The following is a 19,248-nucleotide window of genomic DNA, read 5'->3' as shown; positions in this document are numbered from 1 at the left end:
GCAGGGGACAGAGGTTATCTCTGCACGCTCTCCTGATGTGTGGGTGTTTGCTTGCATTGCTGAGTGTGTATTATTTTGGCAACCCTTGGCCGACCATGTGAGTGGCATTGCAGAGGCATTACACGTGTCAGTGGTTTGAGGTCAGGGTGTGGGGTGAAAGTGGCAGGCAGTGCAGGGTTAAACACTCTGACCTCAGCGGAACCTTGAGGGGCACCCAGCTGTTTTAATGGGAAAAATCCATGATCCGTTTCCGATTCAGACCAGTAAACGCATTACAGGAGCAACACAAAGCTGTCGTTGCCGTGCTGTTTGTGATCAGGTGGTTTAACTTTGCTTGAATAGGTAAAACAATGATTGTTTTAAAACCCTCTTATTTAGAGGACAGTAGATTTAGCCAACTGAATTCGGCAGCAGTGATGACACCCCCGTCCGTTCGTTGCACCAAAGAAAATCACTACTCTTGTCACCCAACTCGGGGTGGTTTCTGTGGCGACGGCCATGCATCAGCAGATTTTTCCACCTGGATGCCTTTCGGGATGCCGCCGTGTTGCCGTCATTAAACCACATTTGCGCGGCCTTCGTTTCTCAACAGGAGTTTGCCGCTGCAAACTCCAAGATCCATTTGCAGTCTCTAATTTTCTGTGATTCCCCTGTGTGTTTATGTTGTAATCATGTGAAAGAGTAGATGCAAACTGCAACCAAGCACAGTTGCAGAGTAATATGAAATACCGGAAAGTGGAATTAAATAAGATCTCTGTTTGTTGGGGGGGAGGGGGGGTTTGGTTTGTTTTTTTGTTTTTTCACATGAATCAGCTGCATGTTGACCTTTAAGCTTGAGACATTAGAACGGAGGAGGAGAGATGAAGAAGCCTCCACCAAACCTTCTATATAACAGTCAAATAAGACAGAGGAGATGTAAGAGAGGTTGTTTTCTCCAGCACTCTTTCGTTCTCCTTCTAAGCCCTCCCTTTCTCAATCTGTTCCTTGATTACTTTTTAATGATTGCTGCAGCCTAAGACGAATGGCTGTGTTAAATGAGCAAATTAGACAAGGGAGCTGAGTGCAGGAGCATTTGTTAGAGCAGGAGTAATGGATCGGGTAGCCATTGTTTACTCCTCTCCGTTCACCAACCGGGTCCGCTATTGTGTTCTGCAGGCCCAACGCAGTGACACGAGTACTGCCGGACAGTGTTATAAATTATGTTGCACGTAAACTTTTTTTGACCACCCCATAGGAATCCATTTATGGAATCGTATTTTCCTTTTACTTTTGCACGTTTTTATTGATTTTTGCATTTTTCATTATGACTGAAAATTTAGAAGCATATCTCGGAAAAGTTGGGACGCATTTAATTGCACATTTGCGTTAATTCGTTATGATTTAAGACATCAGAAATGTCTTAAGAATTTGCCTGGTCTGACACAAACAGTACTTCCTGTTTGTCTGCTGATTTTCTCGTTTTTACTGTAGTACAAAAAGTTGTTTCTGTCAATGAATTTAAGGATTTCAATGTAATTTCAATTTATTTTTTGGCTTTTATATAGTGTAAAATCCAAGGTGGGATATTTGATATGATTTTTTTTCAATAATGTGAAACAAGTGTGACAAACAAGTAATATTTCCTATGGTCATCTGAAGTCATCATGAGTATGACGATGTTATAATCAATGTTATATTGATTTTGGGCCTTTTTAATAACGGCATCTTGATTTATTGTTACAAGAATAAACCAAAAGTGTTGCTTTTATATACCTAAAACCTAAGATTATGATATAATGTCATGCTTTCCACTGTTGATAAAAACAATGTTGGTTGTACTTGGTCTGACGTTTAAGTCTCTTACCTATCGCCAGGAATATTTAAGCAAAAAGTTGTCAGATTCCAGTTACCAGCCAGTTGCTGAGTGTATTTCTCCTTATGCACTAATGCATGTTTGTACCATTTCGGCTTTTGATCAGTGCACAGGAAACAGGTGTTCCCTCTTCTCGTGAGCTGTTGGTTGCACTCCATCTCTTCATTAGTTACATTTATGCATATTTTGCTCTTTTCAGGGCCGACTTTTGAATTCTATTCATATTTCTTTTTGGACGTTAGTTTTCACATTTCTGCAACAGAATGTGATTACTGCCTCCCAACTTTTGTGTGGGGAGCGGGGGGGGGGGCTGTGTTGTTGCTGCCACATTAACTACCCTAACAGCGAGCTCCCCTGCAGGGTCTGTGTAATTCTTCCCACCCTGGCAGGCTGACAGGGAGTCAGGCATGGACAGTAAAGGCTGCTCCCCTGGCAGAGACGAGGCCATGGTTAGTACTCCGTGGATATGGGCACTGCTATGGATCATTACATTCCTCAGTGGAGCAGCTGCTGTTTGTGTGTACGTGCAGACTTCTCTACTTGTGACAAAATGAATGAAGGAGAAACTGAAGGCCATTAATATTAATATTATTTTGTCCCATCAGGGTTCGGTTTTTTGGATTTTTGGACGGTTAGTTCAGTTTAAGATGCGCCCACAGTTTTATGAGCCAATTAATCTGTGTAAATCCTAATATTACAGCAATTAGAGGTGATCGATCTGTTGACCAGCGATTGGAACTGGACAATTTTGCACTGAGCGTCTCTGATTGATCAAACAATGAACAATCTTGTTTTCCTTTTATTAAATACAGCAAAATGACTAACTTCTGCTATTGTGTGTCTCTAACACAACACCTAGTAGCATTTTAGTTTGGATTATAATTTTATACATTTATGAAGGATGTTTTTAACTTTTTTAATGTATTGTGAAGAAGTAAAATTATTGACAGGTCTGACATCAGTAATAACCTTGAAATTGGTCTTGTTGACCTCCAAACTTTTTGAAAATGATTTATATTTTAATGTTAATATATATTTTTTTTTGCATTCCTTGCATTTCACATTTGGAAGTAAATGTTGACTGGTTTACGTCACGTTTGTATTTACAGCTGGAGATTTTATTTATGCACGTTTTAGCTGACATCACTAAAAGTCAGACTTTTTACTGTCTTTGTGCAGAAGGCCATTTCCATTTAATTAACCTTTGACAAAACAATAAAGGTTTTCATTTTCTAAACAAACAGTGGAAGTCCACATTAAATTCTCGCAGCCTGAGTAGTGAGCTGAATGAAAATTGTGTTTATCTGTAGAGAGAGAGAGACAGAGAGAGAGATGGCCGCTCAGCAACTGCCATTTGCAGAGTGGGCTACTGCTGATCTCCACAATTATAGTGAGTAATTATTATTATTAGAGATGTAAGATAGATTGGTTAAGTGGCAAACTGGAAGATTCTGACTTGTTATCTTATTTGCCAGCGTTTGAGTTGCTCAGAGGTGTGCGATTCGAAAAGTTTGCCCTCTCTCTGTGTTTACATGAATGTGTCTGGGGATATGAAGCTGCTTTCCTGTTCCTGGGCCAGCTATTAGTCACGCAGGAGCGGCTAATCTGTAATGGCTGCTGTCACGGTATGCTGTGGCTCCTGGTGATGGGTGCGTCGTGACAAAACGCGCACACGCGCACACATCGCGACGAGCCTCCAAAAAACACACGGCACAAAAGTTCAAAACGAACAGATATGTGCACACGCACACACACACACACATCGATTCGCTTACCCACGAAGAATCATCCATTCGTCTGGTAGCATTAGGACTTCTGACAGATTCTCCAGCGCGACTCATCGTTCTGGCCGCTGGTGACGCGTTTAGAAGTTGAAGACCTGTTGTTACATTGCACAGCAGACTTGATCTGACCCGACACTACCAGAAAATTTAGTCCCGTCTTTCCTCTCTGTATGTAGTAGTTTGTTGATCTGTCTTCAAAAGTTGTTCCGACACAGTCCTGAGAGGTCTGGAAAAGTGAGAAATGTGTTTTTCAGGTGCGGAACAGAATGCAGAGAGAACGGGGAAGAGGGAAATACTTGACATCTTTGTTTTGTGGACCATTGTGTGCAGGATAAATATCTCTACCATCCAGACCATGTGGCGGATAAAGTGGAGGAATAAATTGAACGCATAACGATCTTGTGCTTCAACGTTGGCTGATGATTGTAAAATCTCTGAAATAAACTTTCGGGAAAGTTCACGAAAATCCTCCAATCTGAGGGAGTTCAACAGATCAGTGTTAGCCCTGCCCTTGACCCCACCCCAGGTGAAATCATTTCATCATGACGCTGCAAGGAAAAGGAATTATGAAATAATTAAATACACATTTAAATAATTGTCTGCATTGGCTAGTAAACATTTACATTTTAATGATTTGAAAAGATATTTATTAAATGAAATGCCTATTGAATAAATGTAAGCACATAATTAAACACCTGTTTATTTCACGGTACATTAATTTAATGATTTATGTATTTTGGCCCTTTTGGCCATCCACAAATCAATTACCGATATAAATTTGTTATAAAAGTATTACTGATTGCACTTTAAAAATCAGGTAACTTTATGTTATTAAAGGTAAAGTTTAATCAGTAATGATTTCCTGGTTAATGTCAAGTTGTCATAACAAAGACATTTTGAATAATGTCAACTTTGTATTAAAAGTGTCATAATTTACCGAATGACGCTTTATGACAACAGTCATAAATATTCATGAAGGCTTATTCATGTTCATGACAGGTGTTATGTCATGTTTATGACAGTGTCTTGACAGGCTTATTCACCCCCCTTCAAATAAAGTGTTACCGCTTTTTGACATGTTTAATTCCCAGCAGATGTGTTTGCTCACTTAAACAGTATACGCTGCTCTTGTCCACATTTGTCTGTAACTGTGTCACTTTGTAAATATTGTGAGCTTGGTGTTCCTCTGAAATCCTGATTCTGACAAAAACCCTCGACAGTGTTTATTACAGGAAACATCTGTGCCGTTACTTCAGCTACGTACCTGTATGATGAGCTTCTCTACTCATCTTTTCTGTGTCTCCCAGCCATGAAAATAAAGAAGCAAAAACAAAAAACTGGCCTCCGTAAATATTTGCTAGATTGTCATATTATTTTCTCCCGGCATTGTAAAGAACCGCCAGATTTTTTTAAACAGAAATCCGCTAATATGACTCCGCAAAAGTACGGCATTTTGAATTGACAAATGTGTTGCTTCCATGCCTAAAGGAAAAGCAGCAAAATGACAATCTGCAAGCTAATGATCCTTTGCCTCTTTCTCTCTCTCTCTCTCTTCCCTTAGAGCACTGTAGTTGTGGAAAAGTCCATCCAGGACCTCATGAGCCTGATGCAGGATCTGAGTGCGTACTCCAACCAGTTCCTGGAGATGGTCTGTGACAAGCTCAAAGAATACAAGGAGATCTGCAACACAGCCTATAGGTACGAAAAGGAAGGAAAATATCTAGCTGTGAAGTGACCTCCTTATGTTCTCCTTTGGGACCAACAAACAACTTTACAGGTAAAGAAAAGCCAGGAGGTATGGTGGGAAAAAAGGAGCGATAAACTGCTGAGGACATGCAAGAAAGAACTCTCTGGGAACCCATCTGGTCTGGGTCACAGGTCATTCTCTTCAGGGCCCCTAAGCAATAAAGCCAGAACCTGCAGAGTGTGTCTAAGTAGTATTTTCTATGTCCAGTGTTTGATGTAGAGTGTGAATTTTATTGCAGACCTATTTAAACCCTTGAACCTTTTCACACATATTTCATAGGATTTTTTTTTTTAAATGATAGACAAGTGTTTTAACATAAAACAAAAAAAATGTGAAGAGTTTGGGAGGTTCCACACAATTAAAATGAGTGGAACCACTTTTACAATTAAAGCTGAAACTTGTTTTGGGGAATGTCTTTCCCAGGTTTAGGAATGTTTACTATATGAAGATTTAGAGAAGTTTAAGGGCTATAAGTCTAAATTCCTTTATTCTACTGTTTTAACTTTGAGTTTTTTCTGGATTCACGTGTTTGTCTTCAGGGGTATAGTCCAGTGTGAGGAAAAACTAACCATCAGCGCTTCCTGGGCTAAAGATGAGGACATCAGTCGCCTCCTCCAGTCCCTTCCAAACTGGACAAATATGGCGCAACCCAGACAGACGAGACAGAAGAGGGAAGACGAAGAGGATTTTACACGGTATGCACTGAACACAATCAGGCGTAAAGAAGTTATTAGGACTCATCTACCGATACAACCAGACTTTTAGGAATGTTATTTAGACATTATTAAACCTCTGTTTTGCTTCTGATCAAAAATAATACCCATAAAAGAAGTCATGATTGCTCTTTCAAGCACCTTGGATCTGAAGGGAGTGAAGAAGAAGAAAATACCAAAAAAAATAAAATACAAAATATGAGTCTGAGGAACCGAAAAGGAGTTTGAATCTAATCAAAATAGCCTTTGAATGTGCACCTGTACAGGGAACAGTGAGGCTCGTTGAAGTGGAATGGTAAAGTAAATAAATAAATTGGTTATGTGGCAGAGAAAGTCAATCTGTTGAGTGCTTTCTGCGTCCGTCTCTTGCGCTTGCTTTTTTTAGACCCAAACATACAGAGCAGCTCAGAGATGGAAAAAGGAAAGAGGGACCATCAGGGTGTTTGATTTGAAATGCTTTCATTGCTGTGAAATGGTGGATTAACCCCTGCACTGCTGTCAGCCCGGTGCTTTACTAAAGCTCAGTTAATAAGCTAAATACGCCTCAGTGTTAGTCAATATTCTCTTTTCTTTTTCTTTTTTTTTTTTAATTTGCCGTTTGAAGGATCTTAAATTTGTGGGCTTCCCGGTGGCCCTGGAGGCCAGTCCATATGTCTATGAGTTTGTGGTACCATGGTTCTCTAATATTCCCAGTTCTTTCCATCTATCTTTTCTGTTTTTAATCATCCTTCAACCACAAGTGATTTTAAATAAAGTCCATCTTTGTTTTCATCACTTCATATGTCTTTTTTTGCACTCTTTTCTAAATGCTCTCGGGATTTTTTCCCCCTCCCAATAATTTATGATCTCAAAATACCTTTTTTAATATTAATATATTGCCAATCCACACTCAGGCTTCCAGCTGCTTTTTCTCTTGAATTACTTTAAAGGTCAAGGCAATAATTCACTCCTACATTCCTAATCAAACCGACTTCATATTATCAGAAATCTTAATGTTACACGTATATGTATGTTTGCTTTTATTCAATAACTCCTCATGTTTATCTTTTAAGAAATCAGCTTCTTTTAAAACATTTTTACTAGAATTGAATATATCTTTATCTAGAGAATACAACGTTGATACCAGCTTTGACCATATCGTTACATATCTGCTTTTAAAGCAGATATTGTTGGGAGGAATAACACGGAAAGGCTTCCCACGCACCTCATGCGCATCAAACTTTTTTGCAGTCACATTGCAAAATTTTAATGGATTTTCTGAGAATGTTATGGTAGAGCAACACAAAGCGGGGCTTAACTGGGAAAACAATACGTTATTTTGAAAATGTTACAAATAAAAGCCATAAACCCACACATTATGCTTGCCTGCATTACATTACTGTGGTCACACACTTAATATATTTATGAATAATTGCGTGAGGAACCATTTCTTTCTTCTTCAGCGCTGCTTTTGCTAAGGAGTCGGAGGTGCTGACGGGGAACCTGGGAGACAAGTTGATCCCCCAAAACGAGATCCTGCGAGACGTCAGCGACCTCAAGGCTCTGGCTAACCTTCATGAGAGCATGGAGTGGCTCGCTGGTCGCCTGAGGTCGTTCTTCACCAACCTGCCTCAGATGTCCAGTGAGTACACCTATTAACGGTTAAACCGGAATCTGTCGATAAACTTAAGTTATGCACCGAGTTCTATCATTTACAAAACCAACACAAACATATCCAATACGTTCCCCGCTTATGTCTGGCACAATGACGCCAACGCAGACATCTGTTGTTGTTTATTCCTTCTGCAGAAAACTCGGTATTGTTTTGAGTTTGACTTATTAAATGCAAACAATCTCTTACTTTTGCTGTTATTTACTTTCCCCTTTGACTCCTTATGTGCTTTGTACAGTAAATGCCAGCAGTTACATTAACTACAGCAGTTAGGTAATGACACAGACATGCAGGTTTAGCATTACATTTATACATTACTAAGTAGTTTTCAGAATGATATTGTCAGATTACAGGACCTGAGTGTGAATAAAGTTTTTTTCCTCATCTGTACTTGCATTAACTCTGCTGCAACACCTCTCACCCGTTCCTCATTATGTTCCTGTTGGTATGTATGAAAAGCACTCATTACCTTCTTCACTGGAGTTGTCAAAGAGCCCTCTAAACACACGTATACATGCACGCAAACTCCTATTATGCTTGGTTCTTCTTGTCTTCGATTGTATCGCCTAATCAGGACTCATGCATTCGCCCAGAGCTGAGTCATCACCTAACATATCATTAATGTCGCTCTATCTCCCCTTCTGTATTCCTCAACTTGCAACTTTTATGTACCTCTTGTTCATCACCTGCACTTAGTTTTTGTTGTCATTATTAATCTAGGAGTATTTTCCATCTTAAACTTTGTTGAAGATTTTAAAAATGTACTCTGTTGGGTAAATAGACTGTGATCAGAGTTTGCAACCTTCAGACACATGATTCTCTCTTTCCTATGAGATGAATGGAAACAACTAAATGTGCCACATTTTACACAAGTAAAATAAACGCTTATTATTTGTACTTTGAGGATTTGATTGCACATTTGGTATGACAAATGTGTAAACCTTCATTTTCTTCTGTAATGACATAATACATTTACTATATAAGGACTTTGGGAATTAAATGTTGGCAATATGGCTTACTGTCGAGGGTGGTCGGTGGAACCACAAGGGGGAGGAAATAAAAATTGATTGCACCCTTACTGTATTTCTTTTTTTAATTACATGTTCAATCAGTGAAATTGGACATCTAGAAATGAAGAAAAACAATCCTGTACAGCACATAATCCTGGTATGTGATCGGTAGGTAATGACTTAGTGCTAAATTAAGGTTTATTTTCTGCGTTCTAATTCAGTCTGTTCTGCTTTTGACCATCTCTCGTTCAAAGTTGTGCTTATTTAGGTCAAGTCAGAACTCAGCATTTCTCTTTTCTTGGATTATTTAAAACAGACTTTGAGATTCCTGAAACTTTTATTCCAATTTGGAAAACACACAAAAAAGAGCATTTCAAATGCATTCTTGGCTTTGTACAAGTTTAGATTGATTTTTCCACTTGACTCACACTGCTTTTATGTTATGTTTCTAATGAATTACATTGGGAAAAGCTGAGTTAGCTTTGTTGGGGAAGTGGCTGAATGCTTGGCAGCAGAAAGAGGGTCTCGCCCAGGGCACTGTTTATTTAAAGACAGCAAATGTGTGCTTGTAATTCTTAATTTTATTTTATTTTTACTGTGAAAGGGCCGTAAAAAGCAGAGGTTGGTTAGTTTTTCTACTTAGCAGGTAGAAACCACCTACATAAAAAAAAGCCTTAGGAGAGATATAAGGTTCTCTATCATTGAAGAAGGTGTATTTCTAAGCCTAAAAAGGCTAATCAGGTCTTCCCAACTTGTTACGGCAAATCAGTGCCCCTTCTGTATCCCTTTGTCCCTAATTTGAATTGGTGCTCAAACCAAATTAGGTCTTAGATCCAGCCCTAATCCCACCGTTCTCCCAAAAAATGTGACAATGTTTTGGTTAGAGATTTCTCTCCTTTGACTCGAATTACTCTGCAGTTGTCCAAGCTGTAAATCAGCATTTTTGAATTGATGAGGGTTGATCTAAAAGAGAGAAATGTCGATAACCACTTAAAAATCACAATGAGTAATACCTGGAGGAGGATGGGCTGCTGACCTATCTGTGATCTGCTCCTGTAGCTAAGATAAGAACATGTCTGCAAGGGGCACTGACTAGATTGCAAGAAAATTGTGTCCAAAAAAAACAAAAAACAACAAAAAAAAACATCCTCATCTGATAAGACTGCAGATGGTTGTCATAATTTGGCTTCAACAGCAAAAATCCTTAGTATCAACCTGCCTTGTGCCAACAGACCAGGCTGTCCGAAGCGACGTGAGGGTGAAGCGTCTTGGCACTCTCTTAATGCTTTTTAACGCTAATTTATGTATCCCCTCATCATCCAAAAGCTAGTTATTTTCAGATATACTGACTCAGAATGGGTTTTGCCCAAATCGTCACCCTATTTTATTATATTTTTTTCTTTTTTAAGAGTGTTCAGCTTTGTTGTGAATGGGTTACACTATATGTGAAAACTTTTGGGGGGTTCACTGCCATATCTCGGTGTGCAGTCAGGGAGAGTGGTAAATTGTGCACCTTTTCTGAGAGGAATAAAGAGACCTTCAACCTTTATCAGCCTTTGTCACAACTCTCTGGCTTCAGACTTCTGATTGCTCATTGAACTCGCGCTAGTTTGCCGCTGCATATCGCAACTTTTCCTCCAAAAATGAAATAATTAAATATGAAATATTCTTATTTGGGTTTGACTTTGTCACCGCCGTATCTCTCTCTCTCTCTGTGCACTTCCTCTCACTCTCGCCCTGACGCCGGCTTTCTTCGTCTTCTCGCAGATAAGAATTCAATAAAAGTGCGGGAAAGGGACGTGACATAATTATCATTAATTCCTGCGGGTGGCACTAATGGGAAGGATAGGGCAGTAACTTATCATGCTGGGACAGCCTCCTTATTGTTCATTATTTAGTGTTTGGTGAGCTGATGGCGGACTACATGTGCGTGGGTTTGCTTGGATGATGTGTGCTTGTGTGTGTACACAGCCGTGCGCTGTGCGAGATGGGACAAGGCTATGGCAGGGGGGGGGGGTGGAAAGTGCCCACCTTATCTCATCCTCCAACCCGCCACCCCCACCTAGCTCACGTCTATTTCTCTCCAAATTGGATTTTATATTACAAAAGCAGTCAGGTATGAACAAGTCATTTTCCTCTTCTCTCCTTGTTTTGCCGTTTTCTTTCTTTTTCCTTTCTTTCCAAATCTCCACTTCTTTTGCTTCATTCTTTTCTCTTTCCTTTTGGTTTCTTTTCCTCCCTCCGTTTGCCACATTCTCCAGTAGGAGATATTTCTTGTTTTTACTCAAAATGAAAGTTTTTTTTTTTTTTTTTGTCTTGAATTTGGACGCAGCTCTGCGTGATCTGTGAGATTAACATGAGAATATCAAAAGATTTTTTTATAGCTTCAACTTTCTCACTGATGAATCAGTTTTTGTATGTGCACATGCAAATTGAAACATCTTTTGAATTTTCTCTCTGAGATTGCTACAGATGTCTTGAAAGCAAAGAGCCTGCATGTGTGTGATAGGTAATGATGTGTGCATGGATGTTGGTGATTATCTGGTGGGCAGCAGGAAAGGATCTGATCATCTGTCTGGTTATAGTACTGGTTAATCTGCTCTCACAATATTTATTCAAGAATACAAAGGCTTGGAAGGCAGCATCATCCTGGCACCCATCTCTGTTGCACTATTATTATCCAGATTATGTGAAATTACAACAGCAAGCTTCAAATGATGCATAGTTATTAAACACTTTTTACAGTTAACGATTCAGTAAGTGTGGCCTCCTTTACCCGATACCCCTAAATATGTTCAGCGGTTCTGGTAAGGCTTTCAGATACTACAGTGATTAGTTATGCACTCCACATTTGACTTTTATGAAAAAATCTACAAGAAGAAAGCCATTGTTCAGACAAAGCCTTGAGAAGTTATGTTCACTGTTTGCCAGAAGCCAAATAGAAGCACGATGAACAAACCCATGAAAAAGAAGGTGCTCTGGTCAGATGAGAGCACTATTTGATTCAGTGTTTTGGCCCATAATGCATTGGTGAAATCCCAACACTCCATATCAACCTGAAAACCCATCCCCATTGTGAAACTGGATAAATCGAGCGCCATGTTGCGGTTAGTATTTTATTGATCAGAAGTGAGGACAGGGAATCTGATCAGAGTTGGCGAGAAGATGGATGGAGCTACTTATATAGAAGAAAACGGCTTAAAGGCTGTAAAAGACTGTGGTGCAGCTTCACCTTCCAGTAGAACAAGGATGCTAAACATACAGTGAGATCTGCAGTGAAATGTTTCATAACAAAGGGTCAACATGTGTTAGAATTTTCCAGTTACTTCCAAACCTCAGGAGACATCCTATCTGAAACTCGGCTGCTTTGCAAAGAAGAATGGCTTAGCAATTCACATTGTAAATGTGTAAAACTGGTAGAGACAACAGGTTGTTCTACAAAGCCTTGTCTTAGGTTGGGCATGCTATAATTCTTAGATTTTTATGAGTAATTTATTTAAGCAATACATCCATTTTCTTCTTTGTCACAATTTTTGTGCTGGTTCCTAATAAAATACGTAGACACAGTTTAGTTTGTATCATGAAAAATGCGGTATGAAGACTTTATCATGGCATTTTTTTTCTTTTTTGTTCTATATATGTTTGAATTGAAGACCTTTGACCCAGCAACAATTTCTAAACACGTGGGCAGAGAAACAAACCTTCAGCCTCGTCGTCTTGGGTTTCAATCACGTGGCATTGTGGTTTCCTCACAGCAAGATGCTCTCTTAGGAAGAACTCATCTTACCCACAGCAAGTCCATTGCTTTCTCCTTTAGCTGTGTTCTTCCTCTTGACTTTTCTTGACAGGGAAGTTAATTAAGATGCTGTTCTGTTAAGTGCACAGGCCGGCCAGGAAGACTGGTTGAAGTTGGAGACGATGGTCTTGTATTTATATCGTCCATTCTTTTTGTCTGTTCACTCAGTAGCTTTCAATTCATTCCTGTTTTTCGGAATCATCCAGTATTATAACTCATCTAGACTAATTGCAGATTTCTAGACGTCTGCTGTTTTGTTTCCCTGGATAGAAATTCATAGTTTAGTTGCAGATGTTCTTCACCCACCAGAGGCAGCAAAATAAATGTCTTCCATTATTTCCAAGCCAGTCGTTCAGAAATCATTCATCACTAAACCCCTGCAAGACGTTGTCTCCTGTTTTTTTCCCCGTGTGTGTGTGTGTGTGTGTGTGTGTGTGTGCGTGTGCGTGCGTGTGTGCGTGTGCGTGCGTGTGTGTGTGTTTTGTGATTCTTTTTGAGTGTGTCCTGTACTTTTCCATTTTTGAACATCTCCAATCTTCTTGCCTGGTTGTTCTTGTTATTCTCAAAATGAGGCATTCCGTAACACCTTTCTGAAATGCAGGACAGAGAGGGTAAAATTAGGCGTGTAGCTTTACATGTCCCTTTCTGTTTGCATGCTGTGTGTGAAGATTCCATGGCTGATCTCCTTCTTTAATGTCCCCCACCCTCATCTAGTGCAGATGGCGAGCAACAGACGTTTGCCTTAGATGAAATTCAAAAATAATTGGATAAACGCAGAGCACAAACACACTCGCGCATATGCGCGCCACTTGGACGCGTGAAAAGACACAGGATATGCACATACATATTCTCATGTTCAGCCATGCAGATAAAAACAAGTCATAACTAAGATCGTTTGCAATTTGGTTATAGGGAACTCAATAAGCAGAGAAAAAAAAGAGCAGAAAAGTTGTCAGTCAGGACCAATGAGTCGTCTCCTTTTGCCCGTCTGTCCCCGACTCTAATGGTGCCCCCCATGCTGTGACACCTCCCTCGCATCATCAAAGTGGCATAGGCCTGCAGCAGTAGGAAACGGAGTGTTTTTTTTAATGTGTGTGTGTTTGTGCTGGTGCGTTTCATGGACACCCCCTGGAGAGACCTCCAGCTGCGTGTGCCACAGTAATCCCTTTTTTTTCCCTCTGTCAGAGTGACTGATTGTAATGCACACGAGAGGAAACGGGCCTTCAAGTCACTTTCATGCATATACCCATGTGCATATACATTGACACTTTGTAGGGGGAAAAAACAGCCCCAGGACCAGAGCTTGTTACACATGTCCTTTCCAACAGATACAACCACAAGCCAAGAGAGGAAATAAGATACACTGAGCCCTGAAGAGTTCACAGTCTTGTTTCCTTTACACGTTTATGTAACATGTTATTTAATCCCAAAATGGAAAATGCAACCTTTTTATGTAGCCATCCTAGTGGTGACCTGAGCAAACATATGGCATATAACCACTGCATCCTTTATTTGCCTCTGACGGATGCAGTGGTGGTAAAAAAGCTTATTTATTCCCTCTCCCTTGGTGTGATGGTGGAGCTTTATGGATGCACTCGAGCTGTTCTTTTTGCAGGCTTCAGTGATAATACAGAAAACATCCAGATGGACTTTTAAAAACAACAAAGAATCAAGACTACATGCACTCAATTATTTCACATGTTCAAAATAAATCTGTGCAAAATAAACCTCACCAACTTTTTAGATGGCGTTTTGGTTGGATATGTAACCAGTCTCCTTGGTAAAAAATGATTGAACTTATTTATGCAGATTGTCGTACTGCCTAATCAATTCCATAACCAGGTTTGATGTGTGTTTGGGATTGTTGTCTTGAAGGAAAAACCCAGGTGTGTCCCAAGTTCAGTCATCCAACTGTTGCGTTGAGGCGAAGCTGTAGTATTTGGAGGCAGTCCCCCATCATTATTCTTTCAGCATTGTACTTCCTGTAGCATCGCACACAGGATGTTTGAAAGGCTCACCTTGACTACTCCAAACATACTTCTTCTCACTGTGCCACATACCTCATGGGGTCGGGACACAGAGATGCTAACAAATCATTTTTTTTCCCCAAGTCTTTGAGGGGGAAGCCCAAGTCAACTCTTTAGGGCACAAGTCTAAGTCAGGTCTAAAATCTTTTATTTTTGCCACTCGAGTCAGTCTCCAGCTGGCGGTGCTATCGCTGGGGGGAGTATATATTCGCCATAAACGGATAAAAGTAAATCTGTAGTAGATCAAGACTTCTACACCCAAAATTGAATCATTTCAATCCTGCTTAGAATCTGCATTTGGTGTTATTTGTTGCACCCTGAAAACTGTTCAAATCCATCCTTAAAAGCCCAGAATGTTGAGATGCATGCTGGTGTTGAGCGCATGTAAACATATTAGAACCACTGTAATGTTACCTGTCAGTAGACGAGAACGATCTAATGTACGAACAATATATAAATCCACTGGAAAAACATGTCTAAGTTAGGCTCTGTGCAGAAACAAAACAGATAAGTACCAGAGGACAGCAGAGGGCTGGACTGTAGTAGTTCATTTTCATTCTTATAAATGCGCTTGCAAGTAACTTTCATCATTAAAATGTCTTTTTCTCTCCACCGTCGGTTGGATTTTATATGTTTAAAGAAACCAGAAGCTTGTCTACATTCAGTTAGATTTTGACACAAAGTGTTTCACTGCCTCTACCTGCAGCAAGTAGTGAAATGAGACTGACACTGCACCATTGTGTCCTCCCACACACTGCACATACGCATTATCAGGTTTACTCAAAGAGACTGTTAATTAGCATGTCAGCTTACACATACAGCACATACATTCGTTGAATACGTCCGTGCACACCGGCCGACACATAACCAACACGCAAGGTTTTAATGAGAAACAGTATTCCCTGCTTTTTTTTTTTTTATCTCTCTTTGTCAGATGCACAAACTGTAAGAGCAGCTGTCACCAGTTTGTCGCTCACAATGCTGGCTGTGTTTGCTTTGTTGATTGGAAAGGCAGAGCATACACCTCGCTGCTGTTTTCTCAAGGCCATCGGTTTCTTATCTTGCAAAGATTCATTTAAAGTAACTGCAGTAGGGGCAGTAGAACATACTGAGCACATGCAAATTGTGATGTGACATTCTTGGGGTTGCACTCACCATCCCCTAGTAGTGGAATAGTGGACATAATCTTTGAAAAAGAAAATCCTGCCATGCGAAAGGACAGGAGCAGTTTATTTGGTTCATCCTAAGCTTAATGCTATTTTAAAAATCTTCATCTCTTTGTTCACTGTTATACAGACAGTATATGTAACAGTAGTGCATAGGACGTCTTGATATCCAAGAGCAGTACTAATTCCAGCATTGCCGTACGTCACTTTTGATACTGTAATGTACGCACCATATAACACAGGCTTTTGAATTAATTCATTTTAATATCTTGAAAAATCCCACAGCTTGAGTTCTATGACTCTCATTCACCATATGAGAGCCATTACTACAGAAGCAATGCAACTGTGACTCAAAAATACATACAAAAAAAATGCTAGGTTGTCTCCACTGATGATGATTCACTCATCTCGGCATGCTGGATGCTTGAAGCTCAAAGTAAAGCTCACAGGTGCCCTACTGTATGGCATAATTTAGGGAATATTTGTTTTAGCACTTGAAAGCACTAATTAAGCATCAAAATTTAATTCTAGCCACCCTGTTTTTTTTTTTTTTTTTTTAATTAGCCTTATGAAATGTTCTAATTTAAATGAGTTTTTATCTGTCACAGATGGTACAGAACACCACGTCACTGCAGGCTTTTAGTAGTTTACCACTACTCCGGCCTTAGTCATACATTCGTACCTGTGTGTGTGTGTGTGTGTGTGTGTGTGTGTGTGTGTGTGTGTGTGTGTGTGTTGATTTGTACCACCTTGCATTCATGTGTGACCTTTGGAAGGGCAGAAAGAATAAGTAGGGAGGTGTCTTTGACTGCGGCACATCGATCCTGGACCCCTGCATTCCCCTGCTCAACAGTCACTTTCTGTTCACACACACACACACACACACACACACACACACACACACACACACACACACACACACACATTGCTTACACATCCACGCACGCCTCATTGGCCAAATAGACTTACATATGAGTGACGGGGCCAATTTCTCTCCTTTTCCTCCTCTTGTTAATTTATGGCCATTGATCTACACTGAGCTGGATTTATGCTCATCGTGCTCTCAGACTCTTTCTCACGTTCACACAGGCACAATCGGCTCTTTTGTGTCGCTTACAATGCCGTACAGTGACACATGCTCCTGCTGCCTCAGCACAAGTTGTGTGAAGAAAGTATGGGGAACATGATGAAGGACTCGGCAAATATGTGAAGTTGAACTAAAGGTGCTGCTACAGATGTGGAAATGAGCTGGGGTCATTTACGTTCATGCTATGATATCCCTGTGAAGTGCATGTTAGACTAAAGGTTTTCACAGTAAAAATAAAAGAACATTTTTCTTTGACAAAAGCCTAAGTTACATCTTCAGGAAGTCTGATTGCTTGTATCGCGTTTGCTTGTTCTAAGGTGCCTGTCCATCCACTGCAGACAGCCAGGTGCTTGGTCAGAGCGAACGTAGCAGGGAGCAAATTCTCCAGACTCTGAGCGATTTGTCTCGGGGCTTCCAGGATATCGCTGATCGTTGTCTGCTGGTGTTGCACCTGGAGGTCAGGTAAGAAAACAAAACTGAGGAATTTGAAACTGTTTTACATTGTTATTGTCTTGTCTATTTCTGTCAAAAGTTCATATATATTTGTGTCGTATTAACTTTGGGTTTTTTAACGATGCTTAAGCCTTCACTTAATGCATTCAGGAATTTCACCTAATCCACTAAAACTGCAGTGCAATTTACACATAGTTATGATCAAAAAAATTAAGATACCCCATTAAACGCTGAGGTTTTTTTTTTTTCTCTGGAAAAGAGCATGATTTAATTAAAAGTAAATGACAAAAATAAACTATATTTTAATTGTTAAACATCAACTAAATTCATTCAAATTTTACTTGAAGTTGATTGTATGGTAAAAGTTGTTTTGTATTTTTTCCTCCGCCACTACATTGACTGTGTCTACTGCATATTTGTATTTGCATGAACATAACATTACTGCATTGATATTGTTATGTTTTGTCGACCTTTTTTTTTAACACAGCAGCACAGAGAACGTGCTGTCAAATCCAGCGTGCAAAAATGATTCGTCCTCATAAATGAATTCTCCAGTTCAGAACAGCATTGTCTTCAGTATGTGTTTTGAATGTCAATGTCTAAGTTAATTTACCACACCATATACTTTTTCACTCCCGTAGAACCACTAATAGTCCTCCATCATCCTCTTCTATTTCCATCCCTCCCTGTAGTCCATTATGTAGCTTATGCAATATTGTTGATGATTTCAGTTGAAAAACCCTCCCTGAGGCTGATGTCTAGCTATATGCTACACTCCATTGACTCTCCCCATCTAGCGAATTTCCCCTGATAGTGGTACCAGCTAAATGAAGCCATGAGGAAGAGAGAAGGAGGCAAGGAAGGGAGAGAAGAGGGAGGAGGAGAGATGAGTGAGGCTAAAGTGGTGGTGAGGGTTAACGAAAGGATCTACAGTAGCTTAGTGGGGGAAACGATTGAATTGAGAGGGAGGGATGGGGAGATGGAGGTATTCAATATGCAGCGTGTTTTTTTGGCTTTTGCCGAAGGGGAGAAGACATTTACCCATATCATTTTTATGTTCTTCCACCCTGGACACTGTGAGTAAGGATTTTAAGATGTATTGACTTTGTTAGTCAAGATAGCCCTTTATGGAGCTAAAGAACCGCACACAAAAATGTTAGTTTAAAGAGAACATAGAAAAAGAGGAGTGAGTGAGGAAGTAACTTCTACATTTGGTATTTTGGGGGTTTGGCCTGATTTAGGAATCTTAGTATTGTATTTGTTGTTTTTGGTAATAACTGTAGGTGTTTAGCAGCGAGGATGAAAGTCAGTTGCTGCAAGTTTGAGGTCTTGGTTCTCAGCCAAGTAAAAGGCAGGCTGCTTTTTCCAGAGTTGGGGTCAGATTCTGCCACAAGGGGGTTCAAGTAAGTGATAGAGCAGGTGATCTATAGATGGATTGAGACCTTATCTGCTGTAATATAGTGAAGGAAGAGCTTATCCAAAGAGCAAAGCTCTGGATTTACTGGGCTATCTATGTCCAACTTTCATCTATTGTCAGGAGATTCGGATCATGATTAAAAGTATGAGATCCTGGATCCAACGTGCTGATGTCAGCTTGTTTCACACCTTGGCTAGACTTGGCCTAAGAGATTGGGTGATTAGCTTTAAGTAGAACCGCTGCTCCTCCACATCAAAAGGAGTCAGTGTAGGTGGTTCAGTCACATGATTGTTATCTCTCATGAACACTTCCCAGGTTCTCTAGTCTTGTCCCACTCAGAGAATTTTACGGGACAGACAGACCCAGAGCTCAGAGGAACTCCATCCCTTCTGACCTGGGAATGCCTTTGAGTCCTCTAGAATGAACCGGAGGCTGTCATTGGGGAGTGTCAGGGTTTTTCTTCTGTGCCATTTAGTCCCATTACCCAATCTCTGACAAGTGGGCGGCAATGTAAATGGATAATCTCTAATGATTGATTCTCTTCT

At 40.1% G+C, this 19,248-nt stretch overlaps 1 protein-coding gene across 1 annotated transcript in view; it reads left to right on the top strand.

The window, feature by feature from the left end:
* The window catches only part of exoc4 (exocyst complex component 4), a 127,857-nt gene that overhangs the window by 96,469 nt on the left and 12,140 nt on the right, over nucleotides 1-19,248 (top strand). Inside the window, exons 14-17 of the mRNA XM_015029525.1 lie at nucleotides 5,198-5,334; nucleotides 5,923-6,078; nucleotides 7,539-7,717; nucleotides 17,151-17,295. Coding sequence (XP_014885011.1) covers nucleotides 5,198-5,334; nucleotides 5,923-6,078; nucleotides 7,539-7,717; nucleotides 17,151-17,295 — 617 coding nt within the window. The remainder of the gene's footprint in view (nucleotides 1-5,197; nucleotides 5,335-5,922; nucleotides 6,079-7,538; nucleotides 7,718-17,150; nucleotides 17,296-19,248) is intronic.

Source organism: Poecilia latipinna, unplaced genomic scaffold (genome assembly GCF_001443285.1).
Source record: "Poecilia latipinna isolate Pla-1442-1.1 unplaced genomic scaffold, P_latipinna-1.0 Scaffold156, whole genome shotgun sequence".
NCBI classification, from domain to species: domain Eukaryota; kingdom Metazoa; phylum Chordata; class Actinopteri; order Cyprinodontiformes; family Poeciliidae; genus Poecilia; species Poecilia latipinna.
Note: the sequence above shows the minus strand (reverse complement) of the source record. Positions and strands in the feature narration are given on the sequence as shown.